The sequence below is a fragment of the Protomyctophum parallelum genome, assembly GCF_964188405.1.
Source record: "Protomyctophum parallelum genome assembly, chromosome: 5".
Taxonomy (NCBI): Eukaryota; Metazoa; Chordata; class Actinopteri; order Myctophiformes; family Myctophidae; genus Protomyctophum; species Protomyctophum parallelum.
This window is the reverse complement of record NC_139702.1, coordinates 24,248,047-24,262,251: the sequence shown is the minus strand read 5'-3', so window position 1 is coordinate 24,262,251 and position 14,205 is coordinate 24,248,047. Positions and strand designations below refer to the sequence as shown.

General features: G+C 43.1%; 1 protein-coding gene across 1 annotated transcript in view; it reads right to left on the bottom strand.

Annotated features, from left to right (window-relative positions):
* usp43a (ubiquitin specific peptidase 43a) overlaps window positions 1-14,205 on the bottom strand; it is a gene marked incomplete at its 3' end in the record, with an annotated part of 113,773 nt that overhangs the window by 39,027 nt on the left and 60,541 nt on the right. The window contains exon 4 of the mRNA XM_083765347.1: window positions 165-257. Coding sequence (XP_083621473.1) covers window positions 165-257 — 93 coding nt within the window. The remainder of the gene's footprint in view (window positions 1-164; window positions 258-14,205) is intronic.

Here is a 14,205-nt window from a genome sequence, read left to right as displayed (position 1 = left end):
ACCTCTACTAGCTTTTTTTGAGAACCATCCTCAAACAATCAGTCCCGCTGGAGTAAGCAAATATGAACTCAAAAAGCTTGCATACGGTACATCTTCAGGTGTGAGCAACATGTTGTATTGAATGCAAGTCAGCAACAGAGAAATGCTTAAGCTGTGTTTGTTACCTGGTTTGTCGCAGCGGGATGGGCAGAGAGATGCACGAGAAGGGGTCAAAGGTGTTGCTCTGCTTAAGGCAATGAGGGCACGTCAGGGACGACCTAGAGAGAGAGAGAGAGAGAGAGAGAGAGAGAGAGAGAGAGAGAAAGAGAGAGAGAGAGAGAGAGAGAGAGAGAGAGAGAGAGAGAGAGAGAGAAGACAATTAAGGGGCGAGGTAGAGGAAGGGAGAGACTGCGTGGAGATATATTTTACTTATAAGCAATAATCTGTTCAATCCATCCATAGTGATCCCATCTATGCACTCAAACGTTGACATTTGATATCATTAAGAGAAAGTACCATGAAAAACCACTAGAGTGAGAAATTCACATGATCTCCATCATTCTTGTCCAACTCTGCCGCAGTAATCCATTCCTGGTTCAAAGTAAGGTCACACAGTGGTGTCCAAAATCTTAAGAATTCTTCAAATAATCCCCAACCATAAATAGTATTGCCTCACATGCATGCATGCACACACTCAAGCACACACACACACACACACACACACACACACACACACACACACACACACACACACACACACACACACACACATACAAAACTCCAGTGGTCAAGGTAGTTGGCATCAGAGATTTTGCTACTCACACACAAACTCATGGCAATGGCAGTGAAACTGAATTGCTTTTAAATTCTTTGCTTTTAACACATTGCCAAGCACATCACGTCCTACAGTATTTTCAGTGGTTTACGATAGATGGCGCTCTTTGCCAACGCACACATGATACTAGGTTGCTAGGAGACAGATACATGAAATGAACTGGACAGCCATCCACCTCCATGAAATCAGATTTAGAAAATGTATGTCGTATTCTTTTCCCAAATTGCATTTATGGTCAAAACAAGCTGTATTCAACGGCCCATAACTAAAGAACCCATGATCGCCTTTACAATATTTATTTTCCAGGTGAAAGAAAAGACAGACTCCAGACAGCCTTTGTTTACATCCTGGACACATCGTGGGTCACTGCGGATCGACAAGATAAGGTAAACACACTGAAAAAACATTGGCAGTGGTGGAAGAAATAATGACTAAATCAATTAATCAATGTGTTTCGATTGAGCATATTCATTTTTTGAGTGGTGCAGCCACTCCAAAGAACAGCAATGTCTGTCTCTCTCTATGGCCCTCATTTATCAATCGAGTGTAAAATCTGCCACAGATTCGAGTGCAGGTTTCGTAGTACACCCACGTCGCCACGTCATTTATAAAGTGATCACAAACAGCTGATCCTTCCTTAATTTCGTTCTGACGGTAATAAATGTGACGGCTGAAATCTATCTGGCACGCCCTATGAAATCAAGCCTCGCCCTCGTTTTTGCGACATGAACACATGCAATACGACCAACCAACGCATGGTAACCTATAGTTACACAATGGAAAAAGCAAATAAAAAAGTTTCCCCTTGCTGCCCGCCTCAACCCCCTCTTATACACACACAGGCGCACGCACACGCAACTTGCAAGCCCAACTGGTGTGTTATTGTATCTTAAATATTTAAAGAACGAACACCTGCATGAATTAAATAAAGCTGTAGGCCTACCCTGTCTGTTTCTCCTCTCGCCTCGCTTGCCTTTCTGGTTAGTAAACCACAGCATGCAAGCCGCCTTTGTTTTAAATGGTCCCCCAAACCGTCCACACTTCACACCTAACGGCCGGGGATGCGCCCCCCCAGCCAAAATATATTAGTGAACGAAAACCTGAACCTGTGAACCATATGAATTAAATAACAATTAAATAGGCGCGCACACACGTTGATGTTTTAGGTGCATCTCCTCCCTCCTGTCCTGTCTGTCTCTAAACTGTGACCATGCACGTTTATGACAATCTATTTAGATTGCCTCGCGAGTCGCTGCAGTGGTTGGGCAGTGTCAATTATATGAATGTGCTGCCTAAACCTGCAGCCTCATACCGGTATGCGCTCATGCAAAACACTGTTTAAATGACTTGCAACATTGTTTTTATTGCGCGATTTTAATTGCTTGCACACTTGGAAATATCCTACCAATTTCATATGACATGCCTTTACAAAATATATTTATTGTATTATTAGTTTTATACATTTTAGGAGTGAAAACATATGTTTAGATACCTGTGACAGCCTCTCAGCTGGTCAAACAATGCTGCTCCGCTGTTCTACGACAGAAAAACAGGTGCGGACAAAGCGTACGACAGCTCCCGACCAGACGTGACTTTTTGTCCTACTCAAGTTCAATTTCAAGCTTTGGCGGAAATGGTAAATGTCGGAAAATGTCGGCAATTTCGGCGTGCACCCATATTTTGGCGTACGCACGGTTGATAAATGAGGGCCTATGTCCCTATGTCTATCCCTATCTCTGTCCCTATGTTTAGGGTACCAACAGGTGCTAAAGTGGCGCTGTTGCCTACAAACACAAACACAGAGAGAGTGTTGCACTGTTGCCAGTTACCGTGCTCTCCCCCGCGCCCCTGCCTCCCCCAGTCCCCGTTCTCTGGAACATGAATCTGCAACATGCAGCATGACAGCCACCGCTGAAGCCAAGCGGCACAACAAGTGCTAAATAATATAGAATATAGATCATATCTAGGTCCAGTACTGGTTGATTTGTTGGAGTTGCATTGGTGCGGTTGACCTTAAAACTGTTTTGTTGCAAGGAGTTGCGAATAGTTGAGAGTAGATGCAAGGAGTTGCAAGGAGTTGCAACTGGTGTGGTTTGGGCTTAATGGGGATCCTTAATAAACTATTAACGACAATAAACCAGGGGCATGTAAAGGCATGGGGTATGCAATACATTATTGTTACAACAAGTACTTTTACCTTTCAGTCGACTGGTCACCATGTCGCTTATATAGATATATTATTGATCGAAAGAGATTGAATAAAAAATAGTGGCTGAAATGTACAGGTTCACGCTGAACAAAAGATAATACGAATAATACTTCCACGTTGGCAGAAAGGAGTGCATTAAGTGGATATGGAGGCTAATGGGACTTATTAATTCCTACAGACGGAAGCAAAAAATACCGACATTTTCGGCATTTACCATTTCCGGCAAAGCTTGAAATTGAACTTGACAACGTTCAAAACTCACGTCTGATCGGCAGCTGGCGTAGCTTTGTCCTTGCTGTTTTTCTGTCGTAGAACAGCGGAGCAGCATTGTTTGAACAGCTGAGAGGCTGTCACAGGCATCTAAACATATATGTATTCACTCCTAAAATGTTTATATAAAAGGTATGTATAATGTATATGGGCTACATGTAAAAAAAATAAAAATAAAAATGTTAAGGAATACATGTGTCATATCAAATTAGTAGGAGATAAAATCGCCCAATTAAAAACAATGTTGCAAGAGATGCTTAAGCCATTTAAACAGTGTTTTGCATGAGCGCATACATGCGAGGATTTGGGCTGTCTGTGCTGAAATATTTCCATGACGGGACGTTGGAGAGTATAGTGCAGCAGTGCTGCAGCTCAGCTGCGGAGAGCCCCAACGTGGTATAGCCTACTGTAGCCTAATCTACAGCAGGCCGATGTCTTTCTGGAGTTACGGTATATGTGCAATATAATAAACCTGACGCGTCGCTCGAATGCCAAATGTACCGTGCCAGGCTGCCAGCGCAAGTGGGAACTGCATCGGAGATATAGGTATATTACCCAGCCAGCCCACCACCAGCCACACATGAGGCTATATACGGTTTTGGCTGCACATTCATATAATGACAGTTGACAGCCCGGCCACTGCAGTGACTAACGACTGCGAGGCAATCTAAATAGACTGTCGAACGTGCATGGTCACTTGGTCAGTTGGTCACGGACGGACCACTGTGATAGAGAGAGACAGACAGACAGACAGACAGGACAGGAGGAGCACTTGCAAAACAGCAGCATGTGTGTGCCTATTTGTTATTTAATTATGGTTCACAGGTTCAGGTTTTCGTTCACTAATATATCTTGTTGTATATTAAATTAAAAATACTTTAATAATTGAATATACAACTAACAACACACAGTGAAAGTTGCTTGCAAATAGCGATATGTGCGTGCGTGCGTGCGGGGGGTGAGGCGGGCAGCAAGGGAAGCGAAGCGAGAGGAGAAACAGACAGCTTTATTTAATGTGTCATGTAGATGCGTGCGTGCATGACAGCAAGGCAAGCGAGGTGAGAGGGAAACAGACAGGGTAGGCCTACAACTTTATTTAATTCATGCAGGTGTTCGTTCTTTATTTGTTTAACAACACACCAGTTAGTTGGGCTTGCAAGTTGCGTGTGCGTGCTGTGCGTGTGTATGAGAGAGGGGGGTGAGGCGGGCAGCAAGGCACGGGAGAAACCTATTTTTTCATGTAACCATGGTTTCAGGAAACGTATTGCCGTTGGTCATGTCGCAAAAACAAGGGCGAGGCTTGATTTAATAGGGCGTGCCAGATCGATTTCAGCCGTGACATTTATTAACGTCAGAACGAAATTAAGGAAGGATCAGCTGTTTGCGATCACTTTATAAATGCCGTGGCGACGTGGGTGTACTACAAAACCTGCACTCGAATCTGTGGCAGATTTTACACTCGATTGATAAATGAGGGCCATAGTGCGTGCAGAGTTGCTGAAAATAATAGTGTAAGGAAGTCTGCAAACAAAACAAGCCATTTGAGGACATTGGGGATCTAAAATCTGAAATAGAAAATGCTGAGCATCATCCATTTTTACAATGTAAGGGCAAAAGTAACTGTGCAGAACTAATTATGAAGATAAACAGCATGCATCTGATTAGGAAAAATCTCTGTTTATAGAAATTAAAATATGAGAAAGGAATTGCATTAAGTGTAGAGTAGGGGTGTAACTACAGTACCCGAGACATACGGTATAGCGGCCGGGTCCGGGTCTGTATTTTCGGGTCTGGGGTTTACCCAGACCTCTAGTGTAAACTTTATACTCAGTCTTGAAAGCACTCTTTAAAGTTCAAAGTCATCTCTGTGGCCAGCTCTCCTCCCCAGGTGAAATGGGGAGTGTAATGAGAGGTGTTCATTTGTCTGTCTGTCTGTCTGTCAGGCAATCAGATGCGGTGCTGCCATGCTGCCGGAGTAGGTGGATGGATTATGACACTTAACTGGCATTCGCTTCCGCGGCAGTGCGTTTGGTCCGACATGCGTTGCATGCTCGGTGCAGGGCAGTCCATACTGTCTCCGACCATCGATCTTTTCGTCAGAAAGCTCCGGTACAACTACAACATGACGTCACTCGCAACTTCTGAAACGCATTCCTCCGATTTTTTGTTCTGAAAGCTGCACTCCCAGATGTTGTGACTCGCCGAACTCTACTAAATAAAAGTCTGATCTTTCTGATGAAAAGTTCGGTGGTCGGAGATGGACTGCCCTTTATGGTTGTGGTATTCCGCTGCACTGTCGCTCCGTTCAGCCGTAACTGCCGGTTAACAACCGTGACACTGCCGGAAGAAGGGGCGGCAGCTGCCGGTGAAACTGGGGGGAATATTACACTTAACTGGCATTCGCTTCCGCGGCAGTGCGTTTGGTCCGACATGCGTTGCATGCTTGGTGCTTGCGGTTATGGTTCTGCGGCAGATGCCGCTGCCGGAAAATGCACGCACGCACGCACGCACGCACACACACACACACACACACACACACACACACACACACACACACACACACACACACACACACACACACACACACACACACACACTTTCTTTGTGTCATGCAAACACTCGTGCCCTTTCTGCCTCTCATTCGAAGACACACTCATGCAGAAGGTGCAAGACACCACAGACGGTACTCTGAGGATACGAAAATGTCAAGACAGCGGAAACAGGATTGATCACATCATATTCAGGGAGTCAGATTGCAAATTGGAGCCACGTTTTCCAGGAGAAGTGTATTTTGTGTGTGCGTGTCATGGGCGTGTCATGTGTGTAACGATTGTGTCATTGTATGAGCAGATGTGTACCGGATGTGTACTGTAAAATGTCACTTTCCTATAATTTGATGACCAGCGAAGTCTTCGGGAGTATAAGAACGCTCAACCAGAAATACTCTCGCCCCGGGAAAAATCCGGCGACCTCGTAACAGTCGTCAGCAGGTATTCCTAAACGTAACCTCAGTAATGCCTAAACCTAACCTTATTCCTAAATGTAACCTCAGTAATGCCTAAACCTAACCTTATTCCTAAACATAACCTCAGTAATGCCTAAGCCTAACCTTATTCCTAAACGTAACCTCAGTAATGCCTAAACCTAACCTTATTCCTAAACGTAACCTCAGTAAAACTGTGCCTAACAATGAACTTATTTCTTCTTATTTTTTTTACTTTGTTTATTCGTTTTTACAGAAGCATTCAAATCAGGAGTTAAATAAAATGGCAACATTCATTGACTGTTCACATCTAATAAACCCACTAACCTTATCCTCAATAAAACTATGCCTAAACCAAACCTTATTCCTAAACGTAAAACGATGCCTAAACCTAACCTTATTCCTAGACCTAACCTCAGTAAAACGATGCCTAAACCTAACCTTATTCCTAGACCTAACCTCAGTAAAACGATGCCTAAACCTAACCTTATTCCTAAACCTAACCTCAGTCAAACTAGCTTGATTGCCTCTCATGATATTTGTATTCAATACAACATCAGACTCTGATATCATCCAAAACTGAATTCAATGAGCATGGCTTTGAGTTCCAGAACAAACAAATCCTTGCTGGGTAAAATGGTACTGTAGCTAGTGATAGATGGTTTAACTATGAGAGCGGAATTATAAAAAATAAAATAAAGTATTTCTTAGAGCTATATTAAAGGTTTTCAATATGAGGAATTCTGTCAAAGACTCTATGGCTAAAGTTAAGCTAAAGTTTTCAAACCTTAAAGTATGTTTACACCACAGGGAAAGAACTGGTGGACTTGTGTGCTCAGACAGTAAACAAAACAACTTTGCCTCGGCTTCTATCTTAACCCGTTAAAACCGGGGAAGCATCTGTCATTTTAGGGTGTTTTATAATTTTTATCCCACGATTTTGTAACCCATTTTTCACCCCTGTGTCGATGATTTAATGTGATCCTGGGCTCTACACACCCTCCATCAACCTGGGGAGAGCAACGGACTTGAACTCATGCTTCCTTCATGCATGAGTGTCCAAGTTGCTCCTCCTTGTTTCCCTGGTTGGACGTAGCGCGTGGAAGGAACACGTTATTCCAACCAGTTCCTTTCCCCTCCATCAGGCGCCCCGGCTGGCCATGGGGAGGCAGTTTAAAGACCAGGATTACTGCATGTTTTTTGTGAGGGTACCTACCCTAGGGGACACGGGGAAAACATGCAAACTCCACACAGAAAGGCCCTTTTGCCAACCGCACCTCGGGTATGGGCACTGATGGCGCGGAGGAGGAAACACACCACTAGCACCCACAGCGTCCCGAGCGGGAATCGAACCCAGGACCTTCTAGCTGTGAGGCAACAGCACTACCGACTATGCCACCGTGCCCCCAATACATATCATTTTGACAGGAACATGTTTGAGAACCACTGACATAGAAACAGGGTTTTTCGGCCTCAGATCTTAATGGATTAAGACTGGTAAAGAAACACTCTAGTTGAGTTGAAGAATAATGAAGACACTGTCGTATGCCGTGCAGATGAACGTGGCACCATTGAGGATAACATTGTATGAAAGACAACTAAGTGACAGAGACTTATTATTCCTTTACTCACAGAAGCCACTTTAAAGTTTGGTGATGAAATCACGATGAACTTGAAACAGGCCTTAGAAAAGGGTAGCATCTGTGAGGATGAATATAAATGTATGGTTTAAAACAACCCGATGCAATCTGGTACGGCCTACACTCTCCCTGGAATAAACAATTACTTGTTATGAATTTATGATCCTCCAGGTCCACAGATTTGATCTGGAAATTGATCCCTCAAAGCGCTACTGTCTCACTGGTGGACTTTCACTTTTCTTTTTTTTCCCTAAATTCTATCCCACGATTTTGTAACCCAGTTTTCTTTTCACCCAGTGCCAATTATCTAATGTAATCCTGGGCGCTACACTTCCTCTGCCAACCTGGGGGGGCAGCGGACTGACCTCATTCCTCCTTCTATGCATGAGGAGTCCAAGCTGCTTCTTTTCACCCATAGACTGTAAAAAATATGGACAAAGCGTTCACCGGGTCTAACATGAACGTAAAATGAAGCCTGTAATAATATGCTAATTCCTGATGTAAGTCGCCATCTTTCTAGATCCGTTTGGTACCAGCTGGCCATTGGCTGGCTCCGTTTGGGTCCAGCTGGCCATTGGCTGCCCAGACAACGAGGCGGGACTTCCCCCCTTCTTCTCCATTGGTTTTTATTTTGACTCGAGTGGGAGGAGTAGACTCTTGAGTGGGAGGGGAATCCCGATCATAGACGGTAACGGTAGCCACGCCCCTCAGAACATGGTCATTATTTTAATTAATGGGACCATAATTTTCCAAAAAGAATATTATGACATTAGAAATGAGACTTTAAACTAGTGACTGGAAGAAGAAAGTATTCATGACCATGTTTATTAAGGTAATACAGTCTAGGTGAAGTTGGGCCAAAATACATGGGCCTCTATGGAGCTATGGGGCTTTTTGGGTCCAGTCCAGCGCCACAACAGGCCATTATATGAACTACCGATTTCAAATGAGGCTTCACGAAATATCTGGCTGACTGCCCCCCTGTTTTCACCTGACAGACTTTAACATTAAAACCCTCGGACTGCCAGCCCAATAGCAGCTTTTCAGTGCCTTCTGCCAGCTCTATTCATATTTTTTATTCATAATTTTAATGCCAATAGAAATATCTGTGATATACACACTACATCTTCCCGATTATAGGGAATAAAACAAACCCGTCAACGGAAGGTTTGGATTTATTGATTCAATCCGTCAATTCTGTCAACAGTAGGTCAAGGGTTGGCATTGCCCTCATACTGTATCTCAAACACATGCTAAACCCCTTATCCCTAAACTACTTTAACTTTTTTACTATTTTGAAAAACATTTTTGAAGAGTAAAATAGCCAATCTACAAGCTCACAACATATCGTGTAGATTGGCTATTTTAACTATTCAAAAATGTTAGATCTGAACTACTCAAAGCTCAAACCTATAGCAGTTCTAGAGACATGTCTTCTCAAGTTCTTGCATTACATCTACATATAGTCCTATTTTGGAATCTAAAGTTGTCAGTAGATATTAGCACAAATTTCAAAGTGACAGAAATAAATTCTTCATTTCAAACTCATTCTGTACATTGAGACCAACCCAGAATGGCACAATAAGGGTCTGGATACAGTCATAAAGTATACTTCTTCACATAAAGTATCACTTCAGAATGAAGTTATAGTTTGGGATACTTCCAAAGGAGATGCAAAGTGCCCTTTTCTGGGTTACATTTCGGGCATAAATGGAGATACAGAAGGATAAAATGAGTGCAGTTTAGTACCGGAATTATGCAGTCTGTGAATCACCTGAAATTGGACCAGTTAGTGTCTGGAGTTTATAGAGCAAGGCATGGAGGAAAGGCATGAATGTCATTTAAGTATTTTACTTGTTCTAGAACCAAAGTTCTTTTGGTAGAAAAGTGGCCTAGTGATGACAGTGCTGTGATAGATAGACTTGTCGTGCTTGTTGTGGACATCTAAAAGTCATGACCCATCTGTGTCTATTGTTTGAAAACTGCAAATTCACACGCAGAGGAACATCCATGTGGCAATAATAGTCCATTTAGAATGCTGTTCTTGTTATTGTTATTTGTGACAATGTAAGCGATAAGCTGTCAAAAGCAGCCAGTTGCGTTAGCTTGCAGATTCATCAAGTCACCAAGAATAAAGAGTTTCTGCACATAATGCTTGCGGGAAGATGGATAGATGTCCTTTATTATCCAAGGGGAAATCGTTTTGCTCGGGTCAATGCATGCAACACAACCTGAGTGAACACAATACTCAGTATTCCTATCCCATATCTCTGCAGAAACCTGTGCATACACAATTGGGCATGTAGACTCACTCACACGCTTCCAGGTTCCAGAATAGATAGAATAGATACAATAGCTTTGGGTCATTATCCTCTCCGGTCCATCCATGGCAGTGGTTACCACACTTTTCAGGTCGAGACCCAAAAGAGAGTATAGGTAATGTGAATAAGTCTTACTTTTTCGCAAAAAACACTTTTGCGCTTGAAGGGGGTGAATTTTGGCGTATATCGAATAAATGAAATGCACAAAATGGGGTATGGAAACACTTGCGGAAAATGTTTCTAATTAGAAAGCATTGAACTGGCATTATATCGCTTTTGAAAAGTTGGAAAAGAAAAGAAAAAACACACGATGGGGAGTCAGTGGAGTGAACGGAGGGTGGGTGGCTGGGGCGGGTGTGATGTGGATGCATTTACGTACTCTCATTCCTAGCAGCGCTGATTTGAAGCCTCTGGCTCTACATAAGTAGGGAGTAGATCATCAAAGTTAGATCGGTGAATATATTCCAAAACACCTCGGAACGGACGAGGGGAGACTAGTAGTCAACATGGCCAAAAACTAAAAGTTAATTCACCGGATCGCGTCCATTCATGAAAGTCGGCGGAGTCCCTCGCCCCTGTGCTTAGAAACGAAACCTAACCAGCTCCTGTCAACACACGCCTATCTATTTAACAGACAGCCTGATTGAAAGACAGCCTCTGGACAGCGTAGAGGAGTTGCAGCCCAATCACCAACCACCGTCAATAATATTTTTGTATAGCCTAAATCCCTAAAAGAACATCAAAAAGTTAAATAAATGTCAAAGAATATGCATCTTCTCACTTGACTGGCAAAATAGCGGCACCTACTGCTTATTTCATTAACTTATTTCATAATCACATTTTATCAGTGGATGGAAACGGGGAAAATGCGCTTTTCTTTTCTTTTTTTTCTGAAAGTTCGCTTAGCTATTTTCGAAAAGGCTTAATTATAGAACCGCACCTAGTGTCATTTCCAGCCATGCTTTGGCACAATTGTACTCCTGCACCAGGAGCTTGAGATTGGCAGAGAGAGAGAGAGAGAGAGAGAGAGAGAGAGAGAGAGAGAGAGAGAGAGAGAGAGAGAGAGAGAGAGAGAGAGAGAGAGAGATTGAAAGAGAGAGAACTCCTCTCCTGTACAGGCCTATATGCTGCTCTCAGTAGTCCTAGCCACTTCCTCACAAGCATGTTCACCATTCTCTCCAGCCGATTGGCACGGGATAGAGTGACCTCGTAGATGGTAATTGGCCATGGGGGACCAGGCAGCAGTCCAAAATTGAAACCATCACAGCTTTAGCTTGTATCAAGCCACTTCCCTCACAAGCACATTCAAAACTCTCTCAAGCCGATTGGCATGGGATTTGAGTGACCTCGTACGGTAATTGGCCACGTGAGATGGGACAGCTGTCCAAATTGAAAGCGCCAACAACTTCAGCTTCCTGGGGAAAGCGTTTGGTTAATTTGCTTGATGCCACCGATTGTATCCTGTCAGTTGTTCCACCTGCTCAGAATCTGAGGTGTGCCCTGTACCACTGTGTACCAGCAACCAAGGCTCTTGATGGGCTTCTTGGGTTAGTCGGACGTCCCAATAATCCGACACCCATAAATCTGACTACCCAATATTCCGACCATAGAGCCCCCATACTAACCATATCCCCAAACCTTAACCGCACGCGGAAGCCACGGTGAGTCTTAACCGGCCACGCAGTCGGACTAACGAGAAGATATTGGACTAATGCGCGCCCCCTGGGCTTCTCTAGGACTGTTGGCATTGGCTTATCATTGAAAACCTTAAAGAAACCCTGTGGGATTTGCTGGGTTTGATCTTTTTTTAACGTTTCGCCTGCAGTTTAGTCAGCGGGTGTTTGGTGCATGCTTACAGTATGTTGTAAACACCATCATGTCGCCCTGGCACGCTCAAATAATGAGTTCCATTGCCACGGTGAATGCCAGGGGAGACATGGTGGTATGAAAGTATCTGTTGCTACTGCCTATTAGAGGTGAAATAAACCATGTGAAAAGGACATTCATTGTGTGCTGACTATTTCCTCATTTCCATTATATTATTGAGCCGTGCACCTTAAAGACTTTCATCTAGTCTGGAGTGTGCAGGCCATCTGCTTTGCAGATATTTCTCTCAGAGAGATGGTGGTATACAACCAGGCAGTGGTACATCTGTTCTGTGAACCGGATGTCCTGGAAGTACTGTAGTCTTGTGCTGTCCTCTGCACTGACCCACCGAAGGCATTGCCAAGAGCTCATGACGGGTCGACCACCTAGGGCCCTCGTTTCTACAAAAGCCGGTTATTTGCATCAGTATTATACTTGCATCTGTATTATACAAATGCACACAAAATCTTAATCTTAATACAAACATCTTCTGAGCCACGTTCTTTGTCTGGAACTCTGGGTGGAGTTTCAGGCCGTAGATCTCTGCACATCCTCCAGGTCGCATTATTTTTTTAATAAAATCTGAGTAAGAAACTTTGAGTGACAGACAGTCACTGGGGGTTGACAAAGACTCAATTTAGGCCACATCAGAGCATCTCCAGAGCGCTATGTCTCCCCGATCGACAGCCCAAAACCGTGAGACAGCATCAGCTCTAATCAAACATTTATTCAAATCAGACAGCTCCACAAAATGCCCCCAAGGCATCTCAGAGTTGTTGTGAACAGAACCGGAGAGAAAAGTGAGGTAGACCGAGAACAAGAGACAGAGAAAGAGAGAGAGAGAAGAAAATGAAAGAAAAAGAAGAAAATGAAAGAATAATGCTACTGATATATAGCCTACATATACCAAGAACTATTTGCACATGTACATTTGATTTGATGATGCTCTTGAATCTTAAATTAATCTTGATGACCCCTGCATGGGACGTATGGTAACAATAACAACACAGCAGTAGTTTTCAGGCTGAAATGGATCTCCATGCTGTAGAAGAGCCCTTGGTGTTTCAAACATGGAGCTTGCATCATCATTTATTTAACAGCTGGGGAAACAAGCCTTGAGAGTTTTGAAAGAAAACAAGACCTCAGGAGCTCTTGGTGTGTGCATGGTGTTCCTGTGGAAGGTGTGTTCCGTAGCAAAATTACCGCTGGTGTAAAGCAACTAAGTACATATTTACTCAAGTGTTCTTTTTGAGATATACTTTACTTGAGAATTTCTCACGTTCACAATGCATTGTGAGCTTGTAGATCTGCTATTTTCAAAATATTTTTTATTTTATACACAAACCAGCTCATCAGCATAGCATTCTACATAGCATTCTTTCTATGATTCATAGCATTCTATAGTGTTTACTTAGTTTCACTGTATAAATATTCTACTGTTAGATGGATGTTAGGTTCTTAGTTTACTTGATGACCCTAGGGTTAGGGTTAGGCCTACATGACTTTCATATTAATATGATGTGTTAGCTCATGTTGTCCTTGCTTGCTGAAAATCGCTCTGGATTAAGAGCGTCTGCTAAATGCCTAAATTGTAATTCAGGAGATCCAGTAGTAGGCACCCTGCTATGCCACGTTGTATATGTCCTGTAATGTATGTCCTGTAATGTCATTCATGTCGAATGTCATGTTTTTATGTTCTGCGTGGACCCCAGGAAGATTAGCTGCTGCTATGCACCAGCTAATGGGGATCCTAATAAAACTCTAAACTCTAAACGTCACATGACATGACACCCTCACAACATTCTTCTTCCATTCTTTCTCATTGAACAAACCTGAGTTATTCAAACACTTGTCTGCCATTCAGCCACAATCCTGGAATTGCAGTGCACTATAAACACAACCTTCCATCAGCAGGCTGTCACGTACAAACCCCTTATTAGGATTTATAGAGGTATAACTTACCTCTACAAACTTGCTTACTGATTATCACCCTCACAAGTAATACAAACTCCGTACCCACAGTAGCATATTCAGCAAATGTAATAACATAGTTTGTGTGCACAGTAAATGTCTACCTACCTACTAGGGGTGGGACGATATGG